Consider the following 23,131-nt stretch of genomic DNA (forward strand, 5'->3'; position numbering starts at 1 on the left):
ACACACACACACACACACACACACACACACACACACACACACACACACACACACACACACACACAAGTTGCTGGAAAAGCTCAGCAGGTCTGGCAGCATCCTGAAGAGATCGGGTCCAGTGGCCCTCCCTCAGAACAGAAATATTATATACTAATGGAATCAATTTGTGAATCATTCTTCAACATTGTGTTCATGATAAATGAGACAGAATCACTGAAATATTTACTCACATTCAAACCTTTATCTGCCCTCTGTTCCCTAATTGCTTGCTGGTTTTGCATTCCATTATTGTGTGGCAAAATCAGAATCATTCATGACTAAAGATTGAAACTTACAGCAATTTAACCAGTGGGATCAGGTTTACATAATTACAGGGTTTACATTAGGATTGTTCACATAATCAGTAAACTGTTTCAAAATAAAAAAAACACTTTGCATGCTCTAATCTGTTCAACATTGGTCTCTGTAGACTTCAAAGGTTCACAAAATCTGAATCAGGATCAAGATCAGAGACAGTAGGAACTGCTGATGCTGGAGAGTCTGAGATAACACGGTATGACGCTGGATGAACGCAGCAAGCCGAAATGTCAAACTTTCCTGCTCCTCTGATGCTGCTTGGCCTTCTGTGTTCATCCAGCGTCACACTGTGTTATCTCACGATCAAGATCAACTGGCTCTACACTGGTGTTTGTCAATATAACATTTTCAAAGCTGAGTACATTCTACCAACACAATATTTTAAGATATATCAGCAAGGTGTGAGCATTGCTAAACAAAAGGGCAGACTTTATGTCAAGACAACAAAGCAGATAATAGCCATTCTCTAGTGTATTTCTCCAATGGTAACACTTTGACCAAGCTATGTCAATCTTGCCTGGTTTAAATTTAAACTTGACTTGGTAGCTAACTATCAGTCATGATTAACTGGTGAATTGTCCATAGCAATGCATCTACCAATTAGAGTTTGTTTGCCAAGTAATCAGCACTTCCTCACAACATATAAATGTTGCTTTATTTTTACATTAGTTAGCATTTCTTGTGAATTGCTCTGATGTGTATAAGTTGGGAAGTCTTTTTAGTGATATATAAGGCCAGTACTATCAAATACTATGGAATAGTGTAGGTTAAATGGGCTTCAGATTGGTATGACAAGTCAGCACAACATCGAGGGCCGAAGGGCCTGTACTGTGCTGTAATGTTCTATGTTCTATAAAGAAATGAATTATAAACATGTATGTGGTAGCTTCATTGTTGTTTGATTGGAAAGGTTTCTGAAAAATTAGATTCGTCGTTATCAGCCAAGTAAACATCTCTGATCCTGATAGAGCAGTGTCCTGTTTTTGTTACAGTAGCTGAAATAGCTACATTCCCTCCAATGACATTAATCTGTTGAGTTTCTGATCTCAATTCTACTCTAGCGAAACAACTTGAAGGTTCAAGTTCGTAGTACAGCTTGTAATACAGTTTTTCATCTGTCATTTCAGGTTCATTTGGGATGTATAAAGCAAAAACTGTAGAGTACAGATTATAATCAAAGGGGTTTGAGAACAGCAGTGAGAACTGGGTATAACCAAAAGCATAGGTGAGCACCCCAACACTACCGCGAGCCGTGCCTGAAGTCTTAACAAACAGAGCATCTCCTTTCTTCCCAGGGTGGATCAAGGGTGTTGGCAAGTTGTATATATAACCGCTGTAAATGTAACACCTGGAGAGAAGGACACAGAGTATTAAGAGCACAAGAAATAAGATCAAGAGTAGCCTTTTAGTGTCTTGAGCCTGTTCCACTGTTCAATAGGATCACGGCTGATCTGACATTGCACACACCCGCATTCCTGCCTTTTCTCCGTAAGCCTTGACTGGCTTACTGATCAAGAATCTATCCACCTCAGCCTTAAAGATAAACAAGGACTCTGCCCCCACAGGTCTCTAACGACTCTCAATCCCTGAGAGAAGAAATTTGTCATTACTTCAGTCTTAAATCAGCCTCTCTTTATTCTGACACTGTGCCTTCTGGTCCGAGGCTTTCCCATGAGGGGAAACATCCTCTTAGTATTTACCCTGTCAATCCCCTTAAGAATCCTGCATGTTTCATTGAGATCACCTCTCATTCTTCCAAAGTCCAGTGAGTACAGTTCCAAACAAAAAACTAAGAACCGAGGATGTTGGAAATCAAACTCAGTTAGTCTGGTATCATCTGTAGAGAGAAAGCATAGTTAACATTTTGGGTCCAGTGAACCTTCTTCAGAAGCTTAACTTCAACAGAGTTCCAACCTGTTTAGCCTTTGCTCATAAGACAATCTGTCCATACTAGGGATCATCCTAGTGAATCTTCTCTGAACTGCCTCCAGTTAAGGAAGGATTTATTCAAACCTCTGAAAGCATTCCCTCCCACTTACAGCAGGAGGAGCATTAATCTCTAAAAGTCTGAATCGGAGGTCAACTGCGAATCAATCAGTATCAAGGTTCCTGATATAAACCAGCCAGGAAATGAAATTACTCTGCACTAACTTCAGTGGATTCATATCAAATTAGTTCACCTTGTTTATTTTAAACATCAACATAGCTAATTAAACACACAGGACGTCAAACTTTGTTTTAGTGCTGCAAACTCACCATTCCTGACATGGACAGCTAGGCAGACTGAAGTTGTGAATCACAATTATCTGCAGACATCACTGACAGAAGCCTCGAGGTTGTCATGATTTCTGACATTCCCACATTGTCTTTGCCCTACCGTTTCCTTCAGCTAAATAGGCCCTGTGCTGGGTATCCACTTTGCCAGCCTCTTCTCTCTTCCCACATGATCATAATGAATAACTGGGTAGGCCCAAAAGAGCTGAATAGCCTAATTCTGCTCCTAGTTTCTATATTTCATATCAAATGCACCACAATTTCAGTCAACGCATCCTTTTATCTTCTTCTTGTACCTGATTCCACTCCTGTGAACTTCCTTGGTAAGTTTGCCTATATTATTGTTGGTACATAAACCTAAGTTGTGAGTCAAGGCCAGCTGAGTTCAAAACAACTCATGGGAAATTTTACAAAGACTTTTTCAAAGCACACTGCTTGTTGAGTGAAGGCAAAACTAACTGAAACCTTAAACTATGTGTGTGATACATATTTACCTTTAGTGAGTAGCTTATCTACTTAAGGCAAACAATGATGAGTACATTTTAGAGAAAGAAATTGAAAGCTGTGCTAGCAGAGGCTGGTGGGGGAAGACTTATGTGGAGCATTAACATTAGTGTGGACCACTTTGGTTGCTTGGCCATGTGCAGTGCTGGACATCCTATGAAACATGTAATTTTATCAAAGTAAAATTCCTACATTCATATACTGCTTATCGAAACCTCAGGATACCCAAAACATTTTATAGTCAATTAACCATTTCTGAAGTGCAGTTGTTGATGTAACATTAAAAATAAAATCAGGCAATTTGTACAAAACTAGCTTCCACAAACTACTACCACACACACTCTATCAGTAGAACTGTCAAGAAAGCTCTAGCTTAATGTTGTGCTGTCAGTTCCTAAATGGTTGTCAGCCCATTCTGTCACATTTTTGAGTTTGTCTGGAAACTATGAATAACTACACACACACCAAGCACTTCATAAATCCTTTGAAGACAGCGCATGTGCAAGGATTGCTGGTGAATTCTGATATATCTGAGTGACAAGTTGTTCTGGGAGTGGGGCATGATAAGATCGGGCTGAAATCAAATGTGAGGGATGCCATAGGGGTGGGTTTAATAGTTAATCAGGTGATTTCGATACGATATAGTGAGAAAACTGTCAAGGTTTTAAAGGGGAAATCCTTCTAAAAAGCCCAACACAACTCAGAATTTGCCAAAAACATACAATTCAGCCCTGCCTCTTGTTGAGGTGAATTTTTTTATGTCTATTATTAATAGACAATTTCTACTACTATGATATCTCAAACCTTCACATAACCTGTGTTCTGTGCTTACTATTATCACCATATAAGAACATACAAACAAGGGACAAGAGTAGACCATTCAGCCCTTCAATGCTGCTCTGCCATTCACTGAGATTACAGCTGCTTTTAGCCTCAACTCTTTATCCCTACATATCGTGGATAACTTTTCATCCCCTTGGCAATCCAGAATCTATTTGCTTATACCTCTATCATATTGTATGTATGTGACTGACCGACGACACCACACTCCCTTGCAGTGAGAGCACATAACTGACAGCAAGGACCTCTTATACAGGAATGTCACAAGTTGGGATATCATGTGATTGTTTTAAAGTTACACTGCCTTTTGGGTCTGGAATCTATGTGATAAATACAACATGCCCCTTTCCCTTTAGAGTTTAGGGAACTGTTTTTATAAACATGTACAATGATTATATAGTTGTATAATTTCAACACATTAAAATAATCCCTTGCAAACATATAACACGATCAGATCACAATCTGTAGTATGTTGTCTGTTGCACATCATTTGGTTTTTGTCCTGCTTGATACTTTGAAAATCGAAGTTGCCAGCCTGGATGACGGGTGGTTGATGAAATGCCATTTGGATAAGTTAACTATTTATTGTTAGGGCACAAGATCATATGACCTAGATTGGATATAATGACATACTATCTGTCCACAGATCCATGTGTTCATGTGAAAATCTCAAACTCTCATCCTTGGTTTGAGCTGGTTCAGGTTGGGGTAACCTTTTGCATGCTCTTCTACCATTAGGACCTTCTTTCCAACATTGTGTTGTGCACATGTGGTTAGATGGTCAAAGTATGAGGGGGAAGAACTGTCTGCATCTATCTGCTGAAGCATTACAGCTGTTGGTGAGGACAACATTTGAGGAGTAGCATGTGGACAATAGCATAAAAATCCAAAAAATTTTGGCAAGTTGTGATCATCATGAGTTTTATCATGTGAATACTGCATTCAGTGAGACTTAGACTGAGATTAGTGAGGGGAAGATGTAATATGTTAAACACCCCATTTCCCACATACACAGTGTACTGCAGGCCATTATCAAGCACAATTTGTTGAGGAATACAATGGTGAATTTGTCAACAACTGATACACTGGTAGTATTTTTGATTTCTGGCACAAAAGGAAATTTGGTGAAATATCCAGACACCAGAACCTAATCATGTCCTTGGACATGGAAAATATCTAATATCTCATGCCATGACTTGGGAGAAATCCTGTGGAGGGTGAGAGGTGTTTTCATTTGCTGAGGTTAATAGAGTTAATACATATCACATGACTTGATCAATGTCCTTACTGATGCTGAGACAAGACATGGATTCCCACACCAATCTCTTGGGTTTTTTCAGGGTCCATATGAATATGGTCCAGCGTGGCTTAATATGGAGCTGGCTTGCCTTTGAAGTTTACATTCTTGGAGAGTCCTAGCTCATTTTTGTACGAGCTCAGGGACTTGAGATGGTGTTCAGGCCAATGATGATATTTTTGCAGCTGATCATTAACTGCTGCAACTTGCTGAATCGATCTGACTGTAAACAAAACGCATAAGATTTTTGTTGAGATTCCATTCCAGTTCAGATTTATAAATATCCACATGTAGATCTAAGAATATCTTTAATTTTTATTGGGATCTGGAAGTTTGATAACGGCATTCAAAATGATCTTTCTGGAACCTGTATGCTGAAATAAGAGCCTTGAAACTTCACAGGTTGTCTTTGGAATTGTAGGGGTGCACTTGTTTGAGGTTTTCAGCACATCCTTTTTGATGACTGGCTAACAACATGAACGATGAAATGCTTGCAAAATAGCTTCATTGAAACAGTTATTCTGAAAACTAGAGCAGAATTTATCCTTTCAATGTTCAATTGTCATTCACCTGAACGGTCAAACAGACCTTAGAACCAAAGAGGATTGGCTTGCAATCCTGGAAAAGATATGGTCTGAGGGCTTTCTGGGGTGGGGAGGGGGCACCTACTTCCCGTGTGCTAAGCTTTCGGGGATCATAACATTGAAGAACACATTGGCACGCTCAGGAGGCTGAAAAATATGCTAGCAATTTTCCAGTTCATATATATGCTGAGTTTTGTGGGGATGATTCAAAGAGGAGAGATTTTGGTCACAGGATTTGGGATATACAGGGATTAAAAAGTTGCAGAAACTGAGACACCTTTGTAAATAATCTATTTTGTTGTGTAAACATTTCTATCTATCTTCTATTTTGACAAGGTCAGGTTGAATGTTGGATGATGAGCATATTGAACTGAAGAAATTGTTTTGGCTCATTTAATTTGATTTTTGTTGTTACTGTTCAAAACAAAAACATGTTTTCTTGTTGCTGCCATGAGCTGATGGGAGTTTGTGTTGTGGGCATGGTCAGTTCTTCTCAGGACTGCAGTGTCATCTGTGACACAGACATAACCTGGTAGATTCTTAACAATATGATCCATATGTTGTTGGAACATATCCTGGCAAACTGGTAACCCAAATGGGAATATGAAGAAAGTGGATCTATTGTAAGGTGTTTGAAAAGTTGTCAGTCCCTGTGACTCTGATGAGAGATTTGTGGAAAAATATCTGTTTTGGCATCAAGCTTGGCAAAATGCTTAGTGCCTAATAACATGAGACTAAGCTCTTCCTGGGTTGGAGTCTGGTCTGGGAATCTATTTAGTGCAAAATTCAGTCACTTTGGATTTAAACAGACACATATCCTGCCATCCCTTCTCAAAACAGAAAATGTTCTGGTCAGTGAGAACCTCATTTTACCTGTTGAGAATTTGGGGTCTGTTCTGGAACAGCACACCCCCCGGAGCATCATTTTTGTGGGACAGTGAGTCACCAATTTACACACATTCGACTCTCAAATGCTTGTAATTATTAATGTGATCCCATATATGGTTGTAATTTTAAAGACTCGACTATGTACTTAGAAACAGCTGTTTTCCACTGTTGTGCTTTATGTTCGAAACTCGGCAACAATTTGACTTGCAAACAGACTCCAGAAGGGAACCCATTCAGAACATGGGGCCTGCCAGTGTGCAGATGAGTTGGCACTGAGTGAAGATGTAGGCTGCCTGGCCTTTACAAATGGCACTCAAAAGGACCACTCAGTTTGAATGACAAGCCCACAAGAAGTCATCCTTTTATACTGTGGCTACTCCCAGACAAAGCGAGATTTCAATCCGTAATCAACAATCAACATTTCTTCAATCTAATTTTTATTTTCTTCCATTTTCTTGGCAGACATTTATGGATTGGTATAGTGAGAAGCTATTGTGAGCAGTTAATTTGGGAGGCAGGATTGTTTCCATTTTGAGATTATGCTGTAATTTTATTGGAATATTTTTGTGTTTTGCTGGACACATTCAGTGGATCATCCTTTCTTTCAATCACCACCCAGCACCGAGAGGCTAAGTGCAGTGGAAAGGAGATAAAGAAGATGAAAAATGACATAAAAACATAAGATTTTAACAAGAAACTACATTCTGGGAAATGAATGAAATTGCGCGTATGTGTGTAGAGGAATTGTTTATTAAAGGATTTATCCAATAGGTAGTTGTGTTCTCCAAATAAAGGCAATGAAATGAGCAGCTCCTTTCAGTTTCTGTTTCAGTTTTTTGTTAGTATTTCATGATTGCACACATCATCATGCTGATGTGCAAAGGTCTCTAATTCATCCAAAGAGGCTTTGTTCATTTCCTTTCAGTTAAACTGGGTTCAACTAAAATAAGCAAAAAAATGAACAAGTGGCAATTGTTTTATCAGCTGAGGAAACGGATCAGTTTCAACTGTTTCCATCTGGGAAAAGCCTCAATCACCTGGTAACTCAAACGAACAGATGTCACATCCAGGCTGGTAACTGTTTCAAACCTCGCAGTCAAAAACAGTTTCTTTCTGGTCACATCTTTGAATACTCACGCAGGTGAGGTGAACAATTGATTCTCACAGTTGTTAACAATTTCCACATGAACACCTCTTACAAATTGGTCCAATGTTGCAGCCATTCTGTAAAATCAGATCAAAGGAGATTCATTCAGTGGGACAAATTCACAAATGCAAACACTGCGTTATCAGAACGTAAAGAATAGTATTCCACTGTGATTGCCAGTCTTAAATTCTGATGGAATCCAGCAAGGTTTCAATGTTTTAATGAACTGTGATCATTCACAGGCTGATAACACCTGGAGCTTCATTTATTCAGGCTTTGTCATTGTCAATTTTTTAGGATCTTGCAAACCTTCAGGACATTGGAAGTTTTCATGAAGTCTGGTATGTGAAGGAGGCTTGAATGGGCAAGGAAGGCAGTTTATGGGACTTGCTATCATACAGTCATAAAGTCAAAGTGATATACGGCACAGAAACTTGCAGGTTGAGCCAGTGGTCAGGAAAGCAAATGCAATGTTGGCATTTATTTTGAGAGGACTTGAATATAAAAACTGGGATGTACTCCTGAGGCTTTATAAGGCTCTGGTCAGGCCACATTTGGAGTACTGTGCACAGTTTTGGGCCCCATATCTCAGGAAGGATGCACTGGTCCTGGAGTGGGTTCAGAGGAGATTCACGAGAATGGTCCCAGGAATGAAAAACTTAACCTATCATGAACATTTGTGGACTCTGTGACTATACTCATTGGAGTTTAGAAGGATGAAGGGGGATCAAATTGAAACTTACAGAATACTGAATGGGCAGGACAGAGTGGATGTTGGTAAGATGCTTCCATCGATAGGACAGACTAGGACCCAAAGGCACAGCCTGAGAGTAAAGGGAAGACCTTTCAGAACGGAGATAAGGACAAACTTCTTCAGCCAGAGAGTGGTGAATCTATAGAATTCACTGCCACAGAATGCTGTGGAGGACAGGCCATTGAGTACATTTAAGATGGAGGGAAATAGGTTCTTGATTATCAAGGGGATCAAGGGTTACAGGGAGAAAGCCGGAGAATGGGGTTGAGGAACTTATCAGCCATGATTGACTGGCGGGGCAGACTCGATGGGCCGAATGGCCTAATTTCTGCTCCTATGTCTCATGGTCTTATGGAAATAGACCCTTCGGTCCAACTCGTCCATTCCAACCAGATATCCTAAATAAATCTAGTTCCATTTGCCAGCATTTGGCCCATATCCATCTTAACCCTTCCTATTGACATAGCCATCCACATGCCTCTTAAATGCTGTAGTTGTACGAGTCTCCACCGCTTCTTCTGGCAGCTCATTCTATACATGCATCAACCTCTGTGTGAAAAAGGTGCCCCCTAGGTCCCTTTTAAATCTTTCCCCCCAAATTAAACCTATGCCCTCTAGTTCTGGACTCCCCAGACCCAGGGAAAAGACCTTATCTATTTGTCTTATTCATGACCCTCATGATTTTATAAATCTCGATAAGGTCACCCCTCAGCCTCTGATGCTCCAGAGAAAATAGCCCCAGCCTATTCAGCCTCTCCCTATAGTTCAAACCTTCTAACCCTCTTGTAAGTCTTTTCTGAAGCCTTTCAAGTTTTACGATATCCTTCCTTCAGCAGCGAGACAAGAATGGCACACTATTCCAATAGTGGCCTAACCAATGTCCTGTACAACCACAACATGAGCTCCCAACTCCTACACTCAATGCATTGACCAATAAAGGACAGCATATCAAATGCCTCCTTCACTATCCTATCTACCTGCGACTCCACTTTCAAGGAACTATGAACCTGCACTCCAAGATCTCTTTGTTCAGCATCACTCCCTAGGACCTTACCATTAAGTGTATAAGTCCTGTTCTGATTTGCCTTTTCAAAATGCAGCACCTCACATTTATCGAAATTAAAATCCATCTGCAACTCCTTGTCCCATTGGCCCATCTGATCAAGATCCAGTTGTAAAAACCAAAAGAACTGTGGATGCTGGAAGTTGCTGGAAAAGCGAATGTTCTGAAGGTCACCAGACCCGAAATATTAACGCTGATTTTTCTTCACAGATGCTGCCAGACCTTTACTGTCCATCACGCCTCCAATTTTGGTGTCATCTGGAAACTTACTAATCACTCCTCCTATGTTCACATCCAAATCATCTATATAAATAATGAAAAGAAGTGGACCCAGCACCAATCCTTGCGGCACACCCCTGGTCACAGACCTCCAGTCTGAAAAGCAACCCTCCACCACCACCCTCTGTCTTCTACCTTTGAGCCAGTTCTGTATCCAAATGGCTAGTTCTCCCTGTATTCCATGTGATTTAACCTTGCTAACTAGACTGCCGTGAGCAACCTTGTCAAATGCCCTCATCAATCCTGTTTTGTGCCTTTGCAGGTTTTTGGGCATTGTTGTGGACAATAAGGACTTGGGATTCAAAGTCAACTGGACTGATTCAGTTGAATCCTGAGAAGTCATTTCCGCTTATGGGACACACTAGAAATAGGCATACACTTTAAAAACATGCGCTCTTATTTCTGATGAACTGCCTTCTTGAACAGCTACAGTTCATGTGCAAGTCAAAAAGGCAGTTCACTATCATCTTCTCAATGGAAACTAGAGATGGCAACAAACGTCAGTCCATCTAGCAGTGCTCATGACCCACGAGTGAATAACCTTCTCCCATAAAAACCAATAATCCAATAAGATTGCATCTGATTCTGACGGTCGTCATAATAAACCACTTTCTCCATCTTATTCTCAATACTATTGACTGCCTTGTCAGTCAAAAATCTGTGTAACTCAACATTCCCCTGGTTTCTGCAGAAGAGAATTCCACAGAATAACAATGCTCCAAAAGGTTCATAGTTCCTTGAAGGTGGAGTCACAGGTAGACAAGGTAGTGAAGAAGGCATTCAGTACACTTGCCTTTATTGTTCTGCGCACTGAGTATCGGAGGTGAGATATCAGGTTGTGGCTGTATATGAGAGATAATGGGAACTGCAGATGCTGGAGATTCCAAGATAATAAAATGTGAGGCTGGATGAACACAGCAGGCCAAGCAGCATCTCAGGAGCACAAAAGCTGACGTTTCGGGCCTAGACCCTTCATCAGAGAGGGGGATGGGGGGAGGGAACTGGAATAAATAGGGAGAGAGGGGGAGGCGGACCGAAGATGGAGAGTAAAGAAGATAGGTGGAGAGGGTGTAGGTGGGGAGGTAGGGAGGGGATAGGTCAGTCCAGGGAAGACGGACAGGTCAAGGAGGTGGGATGAGGTTAGTAGGTAGCTGGGGGTGCGGCTTGGGGTGGGAGGAAGGGATGGGTGAGAGGAAGAACCGGTTAGGGAGGCAGAGACAGGTTGGACTGGTTTTGGGATGCAGTGGGTGGGGGGGAAGAGCTGGGCTGGTTGTGTGGTGCAGTGGGGGGAGGGGATGAACTGGGCTGGTTTAGGGATGCAGTGGGGGAAGGGGAGATTTTGAAACTGGTGAAGTCCACATTGATACCATATGGCTGCAGGGTTCCCAGGCGGAATATGAGTTGCTGTTCCTGCAACCTTCGGGTGGCATCATTGTGGCAGTGCAGGAGGCCCATGATAGACATGTCATCAAGAGAATGGGAGGGGGAGTGGAAATGGTTTGCGACTGGGAGGTGCAGTTTTTTATTGTGAACCGAGCGGAGGTGTTCTGCAAAGCGGTCCCCAAGCCTCCGCTTGGTTTCCCCAATGTAGAGAAAGCCGCACCGGGTACAGTGGATGCAGTATACCACATTGGCAGATGTGCAGGTGAACCTCTGCTTAATGTGGAATGTCATCTTGGGGCCTGGGATGGGGGTGAGGGAGGAGGTGTGGGGACAAGTGTAGCATTTCCTGCGGTTGCAGGGGAAGGTGCCGGGTGTGGTGGGGTTGGAGGGCAGTGTGGAGCGAACAAGGGAGTCACGGAGAGAGTGGTCTCTCCGGAAAGCAGACAGGGGTGGGGATGGAAAAATGTCTTGGGTGGTGGGGTCGGATTGTAAATGGCAGAAGTGTCGGAGGATAATGCGTTGTATCCGGAGGTTGGTGGGGTGGTGTGTGAGAACGAGGGGGATCCTCTTGGGGCGGTTGTGGCGGGGGCGGGGTGTGAGGGATGTGTCGCGGGAAATGCGGGAGACGCGGTCAAGGGCGTTCTCAATCACCGTGGGGGGGAAGTTGCGGTCCTTAAAGAACTTGGACATCTGGGATGTGCGGGAGTGGAATGTCTTATCGTGGGAGCAGATGCGGCGGAGGCGGAGGAATTGGGAATAGGGGATGGAATTTTTGCAGGAGGGTGGGTGGGAGGAGGTGTATTCTAGGTAGCTGTGGGAGTCGGTGGGCTTGAAATGGACATCAGTTACAAGCTGGTTGCCCGAGATGGAGACTGAGAGGTCCAGGAAGGTGAGGGATGTGCTGGAGATGGCCCAGGTGAACTGAAGGTTGGGGTGGAAGGTGTTGGTGAAGTGGATGAACTGTTCGAGCTCCTCTGGGGAGCAAGAGGCGGCGCCGATACAGTCATCAATGTACCGGAGGAAGAGGTGGGGTTTGGGGCCTGTGTAGGTGCGGAAGATGGACTGTTCCACGTAACCTACAAAGAGGCAGGCATAGCTGGGGCCCATGCGGGTGCCCATGGCCACCCCCTTAGTCTGTAGGAAGTGGGAGGAGTCAAAAGAGAAGTTGTTGAGTGTGAGGACGAGTTCCGCTAGGCGGATGAGAGTGTCGGTGGAGGGGGCCTGGTCGGGCCTGCGGGACAGGAAGAAGCGGAGGGCCTTGAGGCCATCTCCATGCGGAATGCAGGTGTACAGGGACTGGACGTCCATGGTGAATATGAGGTGTTGGGGGCCAGGGAATTGGAAGTCCTGGAGGAGGTGGAGGGCGTGGGTGGTGTCACGGACATAGGTGGGGAGTTCCTGGACCAAAGGGGAGAAAATGGAGTCCAGATAGGTGGAGATGAGTTCGGTGGGGCAGGAGCAGGCTGAGACGATGGGTCGACCAGGGCAGGCAGGTTTGTGGATTTTGGGAAGGAGATAGAAACGGGCCGTGCGGGGTTGGGGAACAATGAGGTTGGAGGCTGTGGGTGGGAGGTCCCCTGAGGTGATGAGGTCATGAATGGTGTTGGAGATGATGGTTTGGTGCTCGGGTGTGGGGTCATGATCGAGGAGGCGGTAGGAGGTGGTGTCGGAGAGTTGGCGTCTGGCCTCGGCGATGTAGAGGTCAGTACGCCATACTACCACTGCGCCACCCTTGTCTGCGGGTTTGATGGTGAGGTTGGGGTTGGAGCGGAGGGAGCGGAGGGCTGCCCGTTCTGCGGGGGAGAGGTTGGAGTGGGTGAGAGGGGTGGAGAGGTTGAGGCGGTTGATGTCTCGACGGCAGTTGGAGATGAAGAGGTCGAGGGAGGGTAGGAGGCCTGGGGGTGGTGTCCAGGAGGAGGACTTGTGTTGGAAGCGGGTGAAGGGGTCAGTGGAAGGAGGGTTGGGGTGGGAGGAAGGGATGGGTGAGAGGAAGAACCGGTTAGGGAGGCAGAGACAGGTTGGACTGGTTTTGGGATGCAGTGCTTTGCAGAACACCTCCGCTCAGTTCGCAACAAACAACTGCACCTCCCAGTCGCGAACCATTTCCACTCCCCCTCCCATTCTCTTGATGACATGTCTATCATGGGCCTCCTGCACTGCCACAATGATGCCACCCGAAGGTTGCAGGAACAGCAACTCATATTCCGCCTGGGAACCCTGCAGCCATATGGTATCAATGTGGACTTCACCAGTTTCAAAATCTCCCCTTCCCCCACTGCATCCCTAAACCAGCCCAGTTCATCCCCTCCCCCCACTGCACCACACAACCAGCCCAGCTCTTCCCCCCCACCCACTGCATCCCAAAACCAGTCCAACCTGTCTCTGCCTCCCTAACCGGTTCTTCCTCTCACCCATCCCTTCCTCCCACCCCAAGCCGCACCCCCAGCTACCTACTAACCTCATCCCACCTCCTTGACCTGTCCGTCTTCCCTGGACTGACCTATCCCCTCCCTACCTCCCCACCTACACCCTCTCCACCTATCTTCTTTACTCTCCATCTTCGGTCCGCCTCCCCCTCTCTCCCTATTTATTCCAGTTCCCTCCCCCCATCCCCCTCTCTGATGAAGGGTCTAGGCCCGAAACGTCAGCTTTTGTGCTCCTGAGATGCTGCTTGGCCTGCTGTGTTCATCCAGCCTCACATTTTATTATCTTGTGGCTGTATATGATATTGGTGAGGGCACTTTTGGAGTACAGCATTAAATTCTGGTCTCCCTGCTATAGGAAAGATGTGGTTAAACTTGAAAGGGTGCAGAAAAGCTTTACAAGGAGGTTGCCAGAATTTGAGGGTTTGCATGATAGGGACAAGCTGAAGAGGATAGAGCTATTTTCCCTGAAGCATTGGAGGTTGAGGGGTGACCTTGGAGAAGTTTATAAAATCATGAGGGGCACGGATAGGGTGAAAAACCAGAGTCTTTTCCATAGGGTAAGGAAGTCCAAAGCTAGCAGGCATAGGTTTAAGATGAGAGGGGAAAGATTTAAAATGGACCTAAAGGCCAAGTTTTTCACGCAGAGGGTGATGCGTGTATGGAACAAACTGCCAGAGGAAGTGGTGGAGGCTGGTACAATTACAACATTTGGAAGGCATCTGGATGGGTGTATGAATGGGAAGGGTTCAGAGGGATATGGGCCAAATGCTGGCAAATGGACTGGGTTAATTTAGTGTATCTGGTTCAACAAGTTGGACCAAAGGGTGTGTTTTCATGCTGTACATCTCTATCACTCGATCCTGCCTGAGTTTTTAACAGCTGTGAGTCTGAATTGGAATCCTGGTAGCTTTTCCCAGACATGATTGAGCCTCGCTTTCTAATTCCTCAATCTAAGATATTCTGTATGTTATGGTCACTTTGCTATCTGTAGAAATTTTTGAAGCTTCATTTGCATCCATTTGTGTTTGAACCAGCATTAGATCTTCTTCACCTACAGTTACTTGTCAAGCATCTACTACTATCTATTGCACTTAGCTGTTGTACATGGATCTGAAAAGGTTAATAGCAAATAACGTTAAAAGCGCCATTCACTCTGGTGCTGTTATATAGACCTTTTGACAGATCGGTTTGGGATCTCAAAAGAGTGAGGCCTAACATCTAGGCCTCCTCAAAATCTCTAGACCAACATCTCTCATATCAGTAGACCTGGAACCAGTGGTATCTTAAAACAAACTATATCCTGTTAATGACAAAACCCATTCTAATTACACCAGCAATGATAATGGGAACTGCAGATGCTGGAGAATGCAAGATAAAGAAGTGTGGAGCTGGATGAACACAGCAGGCCAAGCAGCATCTCAGGAGCACAAAAGCTGACGTTTCGGGCCTAGACCCTTCATCAGAGAGAGGGATGGGGAGAGGGAACTGGAATAAATAGGGAGACAGGGGGAGGTAGACCGAAGATGGAGAGAAAAGAAGATAGGTGGAGAGGAGAGTATAGGTGAGGAGGTAGGGAGGGGATAGGTCAGTCCAGGGAAGACGGACAGGTCAAGGAGGTGGGATGAGGTTAGTAGGTAGGAAATGGAGGTGCGGCTTGAGGTGGGAGGAAGGGATGGGTGAGAGGAAGAACAGGTTAGGGAAGCAGGGACAGGCTGGGCTGGTTTTGGGATGCAGTGGGGGGAGGGGACGACCTGGGCTGGTTTTGTGATGCAGTGGGGGGAGGGGAGATTTTGAAGCTTGTGAAGTCCACATTGATACCATTGGGCTGCAGGGTTCCCAAGCGGAATATGAGTTGCTGTTCCTGCAACCTTCAGGTTGCATCATTGTGGCACTGCAGGAGGCCCATGATGGACATGTTGTCTGAGGAATGGGAGGGGGAGTTGAAATGGTTCGCGACTGGGAGGTGCAGTTGTTTGTTGCGAACCGAGTGGAGGTGTTCTGAAAAGCGGTCCCCAAGCCTCTGCTTCGTTTCCCCAATGTAGAGGAAGTCACACCGGGTGCAATGGATACAATATACCACATTGGCAGATGTGCAGGTGAACATCTGCTTGATATGGAAGGTCATCTTGGGGCCTGGGATAGGGGTGAGGGAGGAGGTGTGGGGGCAAGTGTAGCACTTCCTGCGCTTGCAGGGGAAGGTGCCAGGTGTGGTGGGGTTGGAGGGGAGTGTGGAGCGGACAAGGGAGTCGTGGAGAGAGTGGTCTCTCCAGAAGGCAGACAATGGTGGGGATGGAAAAATAGCTTGGGTGGTGGCGTCGGATTGTAGATGGTGGAAGTGTCGGAGGATGATACGTTGTATCCGGAGGTTGGTGGGGTGGTATGTGACAACGAGGGCGATCCTCTTTGGGCGGTTGTGGCAGGGGTGGGGTGTGAGGGATGTGTTGCGGGAAATGTGGGAAACGCGGTCAAGGGCGTTCTCAACCAATGGGGGGGGAAAGTTGCGGTCCTTGAAGAAAGTGGACATCTGGGATGTGCGGGAGTGGAATGCCTCATCCTGGGAGCAGATGCGGCGGAGGCGGAGGAATTGGGAATAGGGGATGGAATTTTTGCAGGAGGGTGGGTGGGAGGAGGTGTATTCTAGGTAGCTGTGGGAGTCAGTGGGCTTGAAATGGACATCAGTTTCTAGCTGGTTACCTGAGATGGAGACTGAGAGGTCCAGGAAGGTGAGGGATGTGTTGGAGATGGCCTAGGTGAACTTGAGGTTGGGGTGGAAGGTGTTGGTGAAGTGGATGAACTGTCGAGCTCCTCTGGGGAGCAAGAGGTGGCGCCGATACAGTCATCAATGTAACGGAGGAAGAGGTGGGGTTTGGGGCCTGTGTAGGTGCGGAAGAGGTGCGCTCCAATCCCAACCTCACCATCAAACCCGCTGACAAGGGTGGCGCAGTGGTAGTATGACGCACTGACCTCTACATTGCCGAGGCCAAACGCCAACTCTCCGACACCTCCTCCTACCGCCCCCTTCATCATGACCCCGCCCCCGAGCACCAAACCATCATCTCCAACACCATTCATGACCTCATCACCTCAGGGGACCTCCCACCCACAGCCTCCAAACTCATTGTTCCCCAACCCCGCACGGCCCATTTCTATCTCCTTCCCAAAATCCACAAACCTGCCTGCCCTGGTCGACCCATTGTCTCAGCCTGTTCCTGCCCCACCAAACTCATCGCCACCTATCTGGACTCCATTTTCTCCCCTTTGGTCCAGGAACTCCCCAACTCCGTCCGGGACACCACCCACGCCCTCCACGTCCTGCAGGACTTCCAATTCCCTGGCTCCCAAAACATTTTCACCATGGACGTCCAGTCCCTATACACCTGTATTCCTCATGCAGATGGCCTCAAGGCCCTCTGCTTCTTCCTGTCCCGCAGGCCCGACCAATCCCCCTCCACCGTCACCCTCATCTGCCTTGCTGAACTCGTCCTCACCCTCAACAACTTCTCTTTCGATTCCTCCCACTTTCTACAGACAAAGGGGGTGGCCATGGGTACCCGCATGGGCCCAAGCTATGCCTGCCTCTTTGTAGGTTACGTGGAACAGTCCCCATTTCAAACCTACACAGACCCCAAACCCCACCTCTTCCTCCGTTACATTGATGACTGTATCGGCGCCACCTCTTGCTCCCCAGAGGAGCTCGAACAGTTCATCCACTTCACCAACACCTTCCACCCCAACCTCAAGTTCACCTGGGCCATCTCCAGCACATCCCTCACCTTCCTGGACCTCTCAGTCTCCATCTCAGGTAACCAGCTAGAAACTGATGTCCATTTCAAGCCCACTGACTCCCACAGCTACCTAGAATACACCTCCGCCCACCCATCCTCCTGCAAAAATTCCATCCCCTATTCCCAATTCCTCCGCCTCCGCCGCATCTGCTCCCAGGATGAGGCATTCCACTCCCGCACATCCCAGATGTCCACGTTCTTCAAGGACCGCAACTTTCCCCCCGCATTGGTCGAGAACGCCCTTGACCGCGTTTCCCACATTTCCCGCAACACATCCCTCACACCCCACCCCTGCCACAACCGCCCAAAGAGGATCCCCCTCGTTCTCACACATCACCCCACCAACCTCCAGATACAACGTATCATCCTCCGACACTTCCGCCATCTACAATCCGACCCCACCACCCAAGCTATTTTTCCATCCCCAACATTGTCTGCCTTCTGGAGAGACCACTCTCTCCGTGACTCCCTTGTCTGCTCCACACTCCCCTCCAACCCCACCACACCTGGCACCTTCCCCTGCAACCGCAGGAAATGCTACACTTGCCCCCACACCTCCTCCCTCACCCCTATCCCAGGCCCCAAGATGACCTTCCATATCAAGCAGATGTTCACCTGCACATCTGCCAATGTGGTATATTGTATCCATTGCACCCGGTGTGGCTTCCTCTACCTTGGGGAAACGAAGCGGAGGCTTGGGGACCGCTTTTCAGAATACCTCCGCTTGGTTCGCAACAAACAACTGCACCTCCCAGTCGCGAACCATTTCAACACCCCCTCCCATTCCTCAGACAACATGTCCATCATGGGCCTCCTGCAGTGCCACAATGATGCCACCCGAAGGTTGCAGGAACAGCAACTCATATTCCGCTTGGAAACCCTGCAGCCCAATGGTATCAATGTGGACTTCACAAGCTTCAAAATCGCACCTTCCACCACTTCATCCCAAAACCAGCCCAGTTCATCCCCTCCCCCCACTGCACCACACAACCAGCCCAGCCTGTCTCTGCTTCCCTAACCTGTTCTTCCTCTCACCCATCCCTTCCTCCCACCTCAAGCCGCACCTCCATTTCCTACCTACTAACCTCATCCCACCTCCTTGACCTGTCCGTCTTCCCTGGACTGACCTATCCCCTCCCTACCTCCCCACCTATACTCTCCTCTCCACCTATCTTCTTTTCTCTCCATCTTCGGTCTACCTCCCCCTGTCTCCCTATTTATTCCAGTTCCCTCTCCCCATCCCCCTCTCTGATGAAGGGTCTAGGCCCAAAACATCAGCTTTTGTGCTCCTGAGATGCTGCTTGGCCTGCTGTGTTCATCCAGCTCCACACTTTGTTATCTCTAATTACACCAGCAAGTGGTATTCCTTTACCGTTCCAAATCCACTAGGTCCTGGGTTTTTCCTGCACTGAGCGCGGTGACATAAACCTTCATCATGGGGAGCAGCTCCTGACAAGTGAGCTGACAATACAACACAACACTGGCAGCTCCTTCCATTTCAGTTGCATTGCCTTCAATTTTGCCAACAACATCTCACAGGGAAAAGCTGACATTACACGATGCCAGTTTCTCTCTGGTTCCCTGTAGTACTTGAGCCTTCATCAAAGGGAGGAACTTCTCCCTTGAACTCTGTGGGGTGGCACAGTGGCTCAGTGGTTAGCACTGAGAAACAGTGAGAGAAGCCATACTGTTAAAGAACAAAAAGTTACAACACAAGAGAAAAGGGCTGTACTGATTTTTTTTTAAAAGAGGAAAAATAGTAAATGATCATAGGATAAAAAAAACTCACTTCAGTCACACAGGCAAGCTCGGGATGAAGGCAGACTGCTGAACACTGCGGTCTTGTAAATTTCCAAAAGGCTCAGGTCTTGCTATCTTTGTCCTCACAGCTACTTTCACTTTCCTTTGGCAACTGCTGTGACCATTCCCATGGCATCATGCTGCAGCCAGTCATAAGCCTCTCTTGACATTTGCCTTCTGTTTTAGAATTTTAAGCTGTGTTATACAAATACACAGGTCGATGACTGCTCACAAAACATTGCACTGTGTTTACGTGCAACAAACTCAAACTGAACAGAGATTTATTGCATCAATGTTGTAATAAAAGGCCAATAAAGCATGAGGGAACCAACAAGAGGGAAAAACATACTTGACCTCATCCTTATTAATCTGCCAGCTGCAGTTGCATCTGCCCAGGACAGTCTCGGTAAGAGTGACCATCGCACAGTCCTTGTGGACACGAAGTCCTGCCTTCACATTGAGAACAGCCTCCATCATATTGTGCGTCACAATCTCTACGCTAAATGGGACAAACTTCGCACAGAACTAACAACTCATGACTGGGCATCCATGAGGGGCTGTGGGCCATCAACAGCAGCAGAATTGTACTCCAGCACAAAGTATAACCTCATGGTCTGGCACATCCCCCACTCAACCATTACCATCAGGCCAAGGGGTCAACCCTGGTTCAATGGCGAGTGCGGGTGGACATGCCAGCAGCAGCACCAGGTATACCTGAAGATGAGGTATCAACCTGTTGAAGCCACCAAACAGGACTACTTGCGTGTCAAACAGCAAAAGCAGCAAGTGATATACAGAGTTAAGAGATCCCACAACCAAATGTCAGATCTGAGCTCTGAAGTCCTGCCAGATCCAGGATTCAAAAAAAGGAGGAGCAGGACATTCAGCCTCTCTGGCCTTCACTGCCATTCTATAAGAGCATGGCCAAACTGCCTAAGGTCTCAATTCTCTTTCATGCCAATCCCTCATAGCCTCAGTTCGTTGATGTTTTTCAATTTATCCATCTTTTCTTTAAATACTTCCAGAGATTGGCCCACACTGAAAGAGGAGATAGACAATTTCATCTGCACAGTTAATGGAGTTTATCTCATGGCACAAAGGAGAATTAGAGAAAAGGATGTCACAGCATTATGAGAAAAGAGACAAGTGCAGAAACAGAAAATCACAGAATAGGCAAGGTAACAGAAATAAAGAACTGGAGAGAAACCAAGATTAAATTGTGTCCCTTATAGATTTACATAAAGCATTAACTTTAGTTTGAAGCAAGGGTGTGTACTTTGAACTCAGATTTCACTTGCCTTAGTCAGTCCCGCAAACGCAGAGGTGTCTGTTTTCTTTTCCATTCCACACTGCATGAGTCATCCATATCAGCAGGAAACACTGTGCTGTCACTCAAATTGAAGGGAGAGAGTAAAAGAGACACGATTGGGAGTGAGGTTGACCAGACAGGAAAATAGCTTACCAGCAGAAACCTGAAGCTGACTAACCAGCTGTCTACTCTATCTTCTGGTCCCCAGCAATTAAAGATTCTTTCTTACTGGAGTAGTAAATGTGGAGAGAAGGTATAACAGAGATATAAAGAGAGAGAGGCTAGAGAGGCAGCGAGACACAGAAAGATTGAAAAGGGAGAGTAACAGAGACAGACCAATCTATTGATTGCACAGAAAAGGTGATGAAGGCAACTGCCCTGGCTTTGAGGTCCCAACAGTACAAACACTGAGATAACAAAGTGTGGAGCTGGATGAACACAGAAGGCCAAACAGCATCTTAGGAGCACAAAAGCTGACGTTTTGGGCATAGACACTTCATCTCAAGCCATTTGCCGCTATCTAGTGTCCTAACTGCACCTTGTCTTCTGCTGGGATCCAGATTTCAGAGTTTGCTAGATATGGCTTCAGGGAACCCATTCAGATGGTTAAGTTGCAAGCCATCCGTTTGTGAACATCAGAGGTAGTAAGAACTGCCGATGCTGGAGTCAGAGATTACACGGTGTAGAGCTGGACGAACAGAGCAGGCCAGGCAGCATCAGAGGAGCAGGAAAGCTGATGTTTTGGGTCGGGACTCTTCTTCAGAAATGGGGGCCACACCACCTACGTCCCCCCCACCACACCACCAATCCTGATAGCCTCACCGGAGTTGAGACAGCTTAAAGCCTAGGTTATGACATCCCTAGCTTCCAGCTTGACAGTCTCTTGGCTAAAACCGTTGACATTCCCCAAGCTAACTTCCTCTCCCATCTCTAACTACACTCTGCATTTCATCACATACTTGGCATCCTACTCAGCTGACAGCATCTACCTTACACACTTACCTTTCATCAGCCACTGACAAAGTGACCTTAGGATCTTTAACATCAGAAATACAGCAGCAGGTGCCATAAGAAGCCACATGTGAGCTACTCTGGAAATGAATGAATTTCCTGCTGGTTATCTCCGAGACAGGGCAGATTCAGAATACTCCTGAAAATAGCTGCAAGACCTAACAGCACATTTTTAAAAATATCATTGTCATCAGAATGTTCACAATACGGATCACAACTCCAGATAACTTACACAAATATCAAACTTTAATTCCACGATGTTATCTTTTAAAAGAGGGCTTGGACAGCCAAGGTGAACATGGACAAAAATTCAGTGACTGCCTAGAGAAGGGCTGTGACATGTCAGACTGTTACCGACTCTTGCTCTGAATGCCGCCTGGCTGCCAACCATTGTTGAAATGAATCAGGACGAAGGAATTTCAATGAAGCTGCAAAGCCAAAAGTTTCGAAATTAATTGTTCAAATACAAATGTCAATGCTGCTGGTTATTTCCACTGTGAAGGCTGTAATGTTCAAGCATTCTTCAGAAGCAACTAAGAGAATGATCTATAAATTGCATTTTAGCTTTTATCAATTTTTCAAACTCACTGCGTATTCCTAATCTGTCTGTAAGCGTGCTGTTATTACTTCTTCTTGCATTTAGGAATGAATAAACTCTCTCTTTTGTTAACTCAAGAAAGCCTTGTTAAAATAGGTTCAAGGTGCAGGGGGTGCTGTTTAAAAGAGACGTGCAAGGCATGTTTTTCACACAAAGGGTGGTGGGTGCCTGGAACATGCTGCCAGAGGTAGACTTGAAGCAGACACAATAGCAGCATTCGAGAAACATCTGGGAAAATACATGAACAGAAAGGGAATAGGGGGATACAGACCCTGTAAGTGAAGACAGTTTTAGTGTGGAATGGCAAAGTGTGTTGGCACAGGTTTGGAGGGCTGAAGGGCCTGTTCCTGTGCCGCATTGTTCTTTAAGTTCCTTTGACCTGGTGAAAGGTGTCCACGAGGGAAGGAACCTCAGATCATAGAATCCCGACGATATGGAAGCAGGCCATTTGGCCCTTCAAGTCCACACTGACCTCCCACCCCCCTACTGTATCCCCATAACCCTGCATTTCCCATGGCCAAACCGCCCAACCTGCACATCTTTAGACTGTGGGAGGAAACCAGAGCCCCCAGAGGAAACCCACACAGACACAGGAAGGATGTACTAACCCCACACAGACAGTTGCCTGAGGCTGGAATCGAACCCAGGTCCTTGCTGTGAGGCAGTGCTGCTGGCCACTAAGGCACTGGGCTGCCCTTTTCTAAAGGGCAGCATGGGTTTAAATAAAACCTGTTTCAAATTAATCTAGTCGTGACTAACAGAAAGTGAGGGCGAATAAATAAAAGGATGTAGTTCATCCATTCCCATCCTGTGGTTTAAACATCTGACGGAT

The 23,131-nt window shown here is 46.1% G+C and overlaps 1 protein-coding gene across 1 annotated transcript; it reads right to left on the minus strand.

Moving 5' to 3' along the window:
* Nucleotides 1–250: 250 nt before the first annotated feature.
* On the minus strand, nt 251–19,543 carry LOC125462944 (DELTA-sagatoxin-Srs1a-like). Its single transcript, XM_048553465.2, has 3 exons — nt 19,371–19,543; nt 7,882–7,968; nt 251–1,705 (listed from the first exon to the last, which is right to left on the minus strand). Exons 2-3 carry the CDS (start codon nt 7,965–7,967, stop codon nt 1,246–1,248), a joined length of 546 nt encoding a protein of 181 aa, XP_048409422.1. The 5' UTR covers nt 7,968; nt 19,371–19,543; the 3' UTR covers nt 251–1,245.
* Nucleotides 19,544–23,131: the final 3,588 nt, after the last annotated feature.

The sequence above is a fragment of the Stegostoma tigrinum genome, chromosome 21, assembly GCF_030684315.1.
Source record: "Stegostoma tigrinum isolate sSteTig4 chromosome 21, sSteTig4.hap1, whole genome shotgun sequence".
Classification (NCBI taxonomy): domain Eukaryota; kingdom Metazoa; phylum Chordata; class Chondrichthyes; order Orectolobiformes; family Stegostomatidae; genus Stegostoma; species Stegostoma tigrinum.

Excerpts from the sequence above, each read along its gene's own strand:
- LOC125462944 (XM_048553465.2), bottom strand. The coding sequence starts at position 7,967 with ATGGCTGCAACATTGGACCAATTTGTAAGAGGTGTTCATGTGGAAATT. Across the intron at positions 1,706-7,881 it reads CAATTGTTCACCTCACCTGC|GTGTTACATTTACAGCGGTT; the intron begins GTGAGTATTCAA and ends CCTTCTCTCCAG.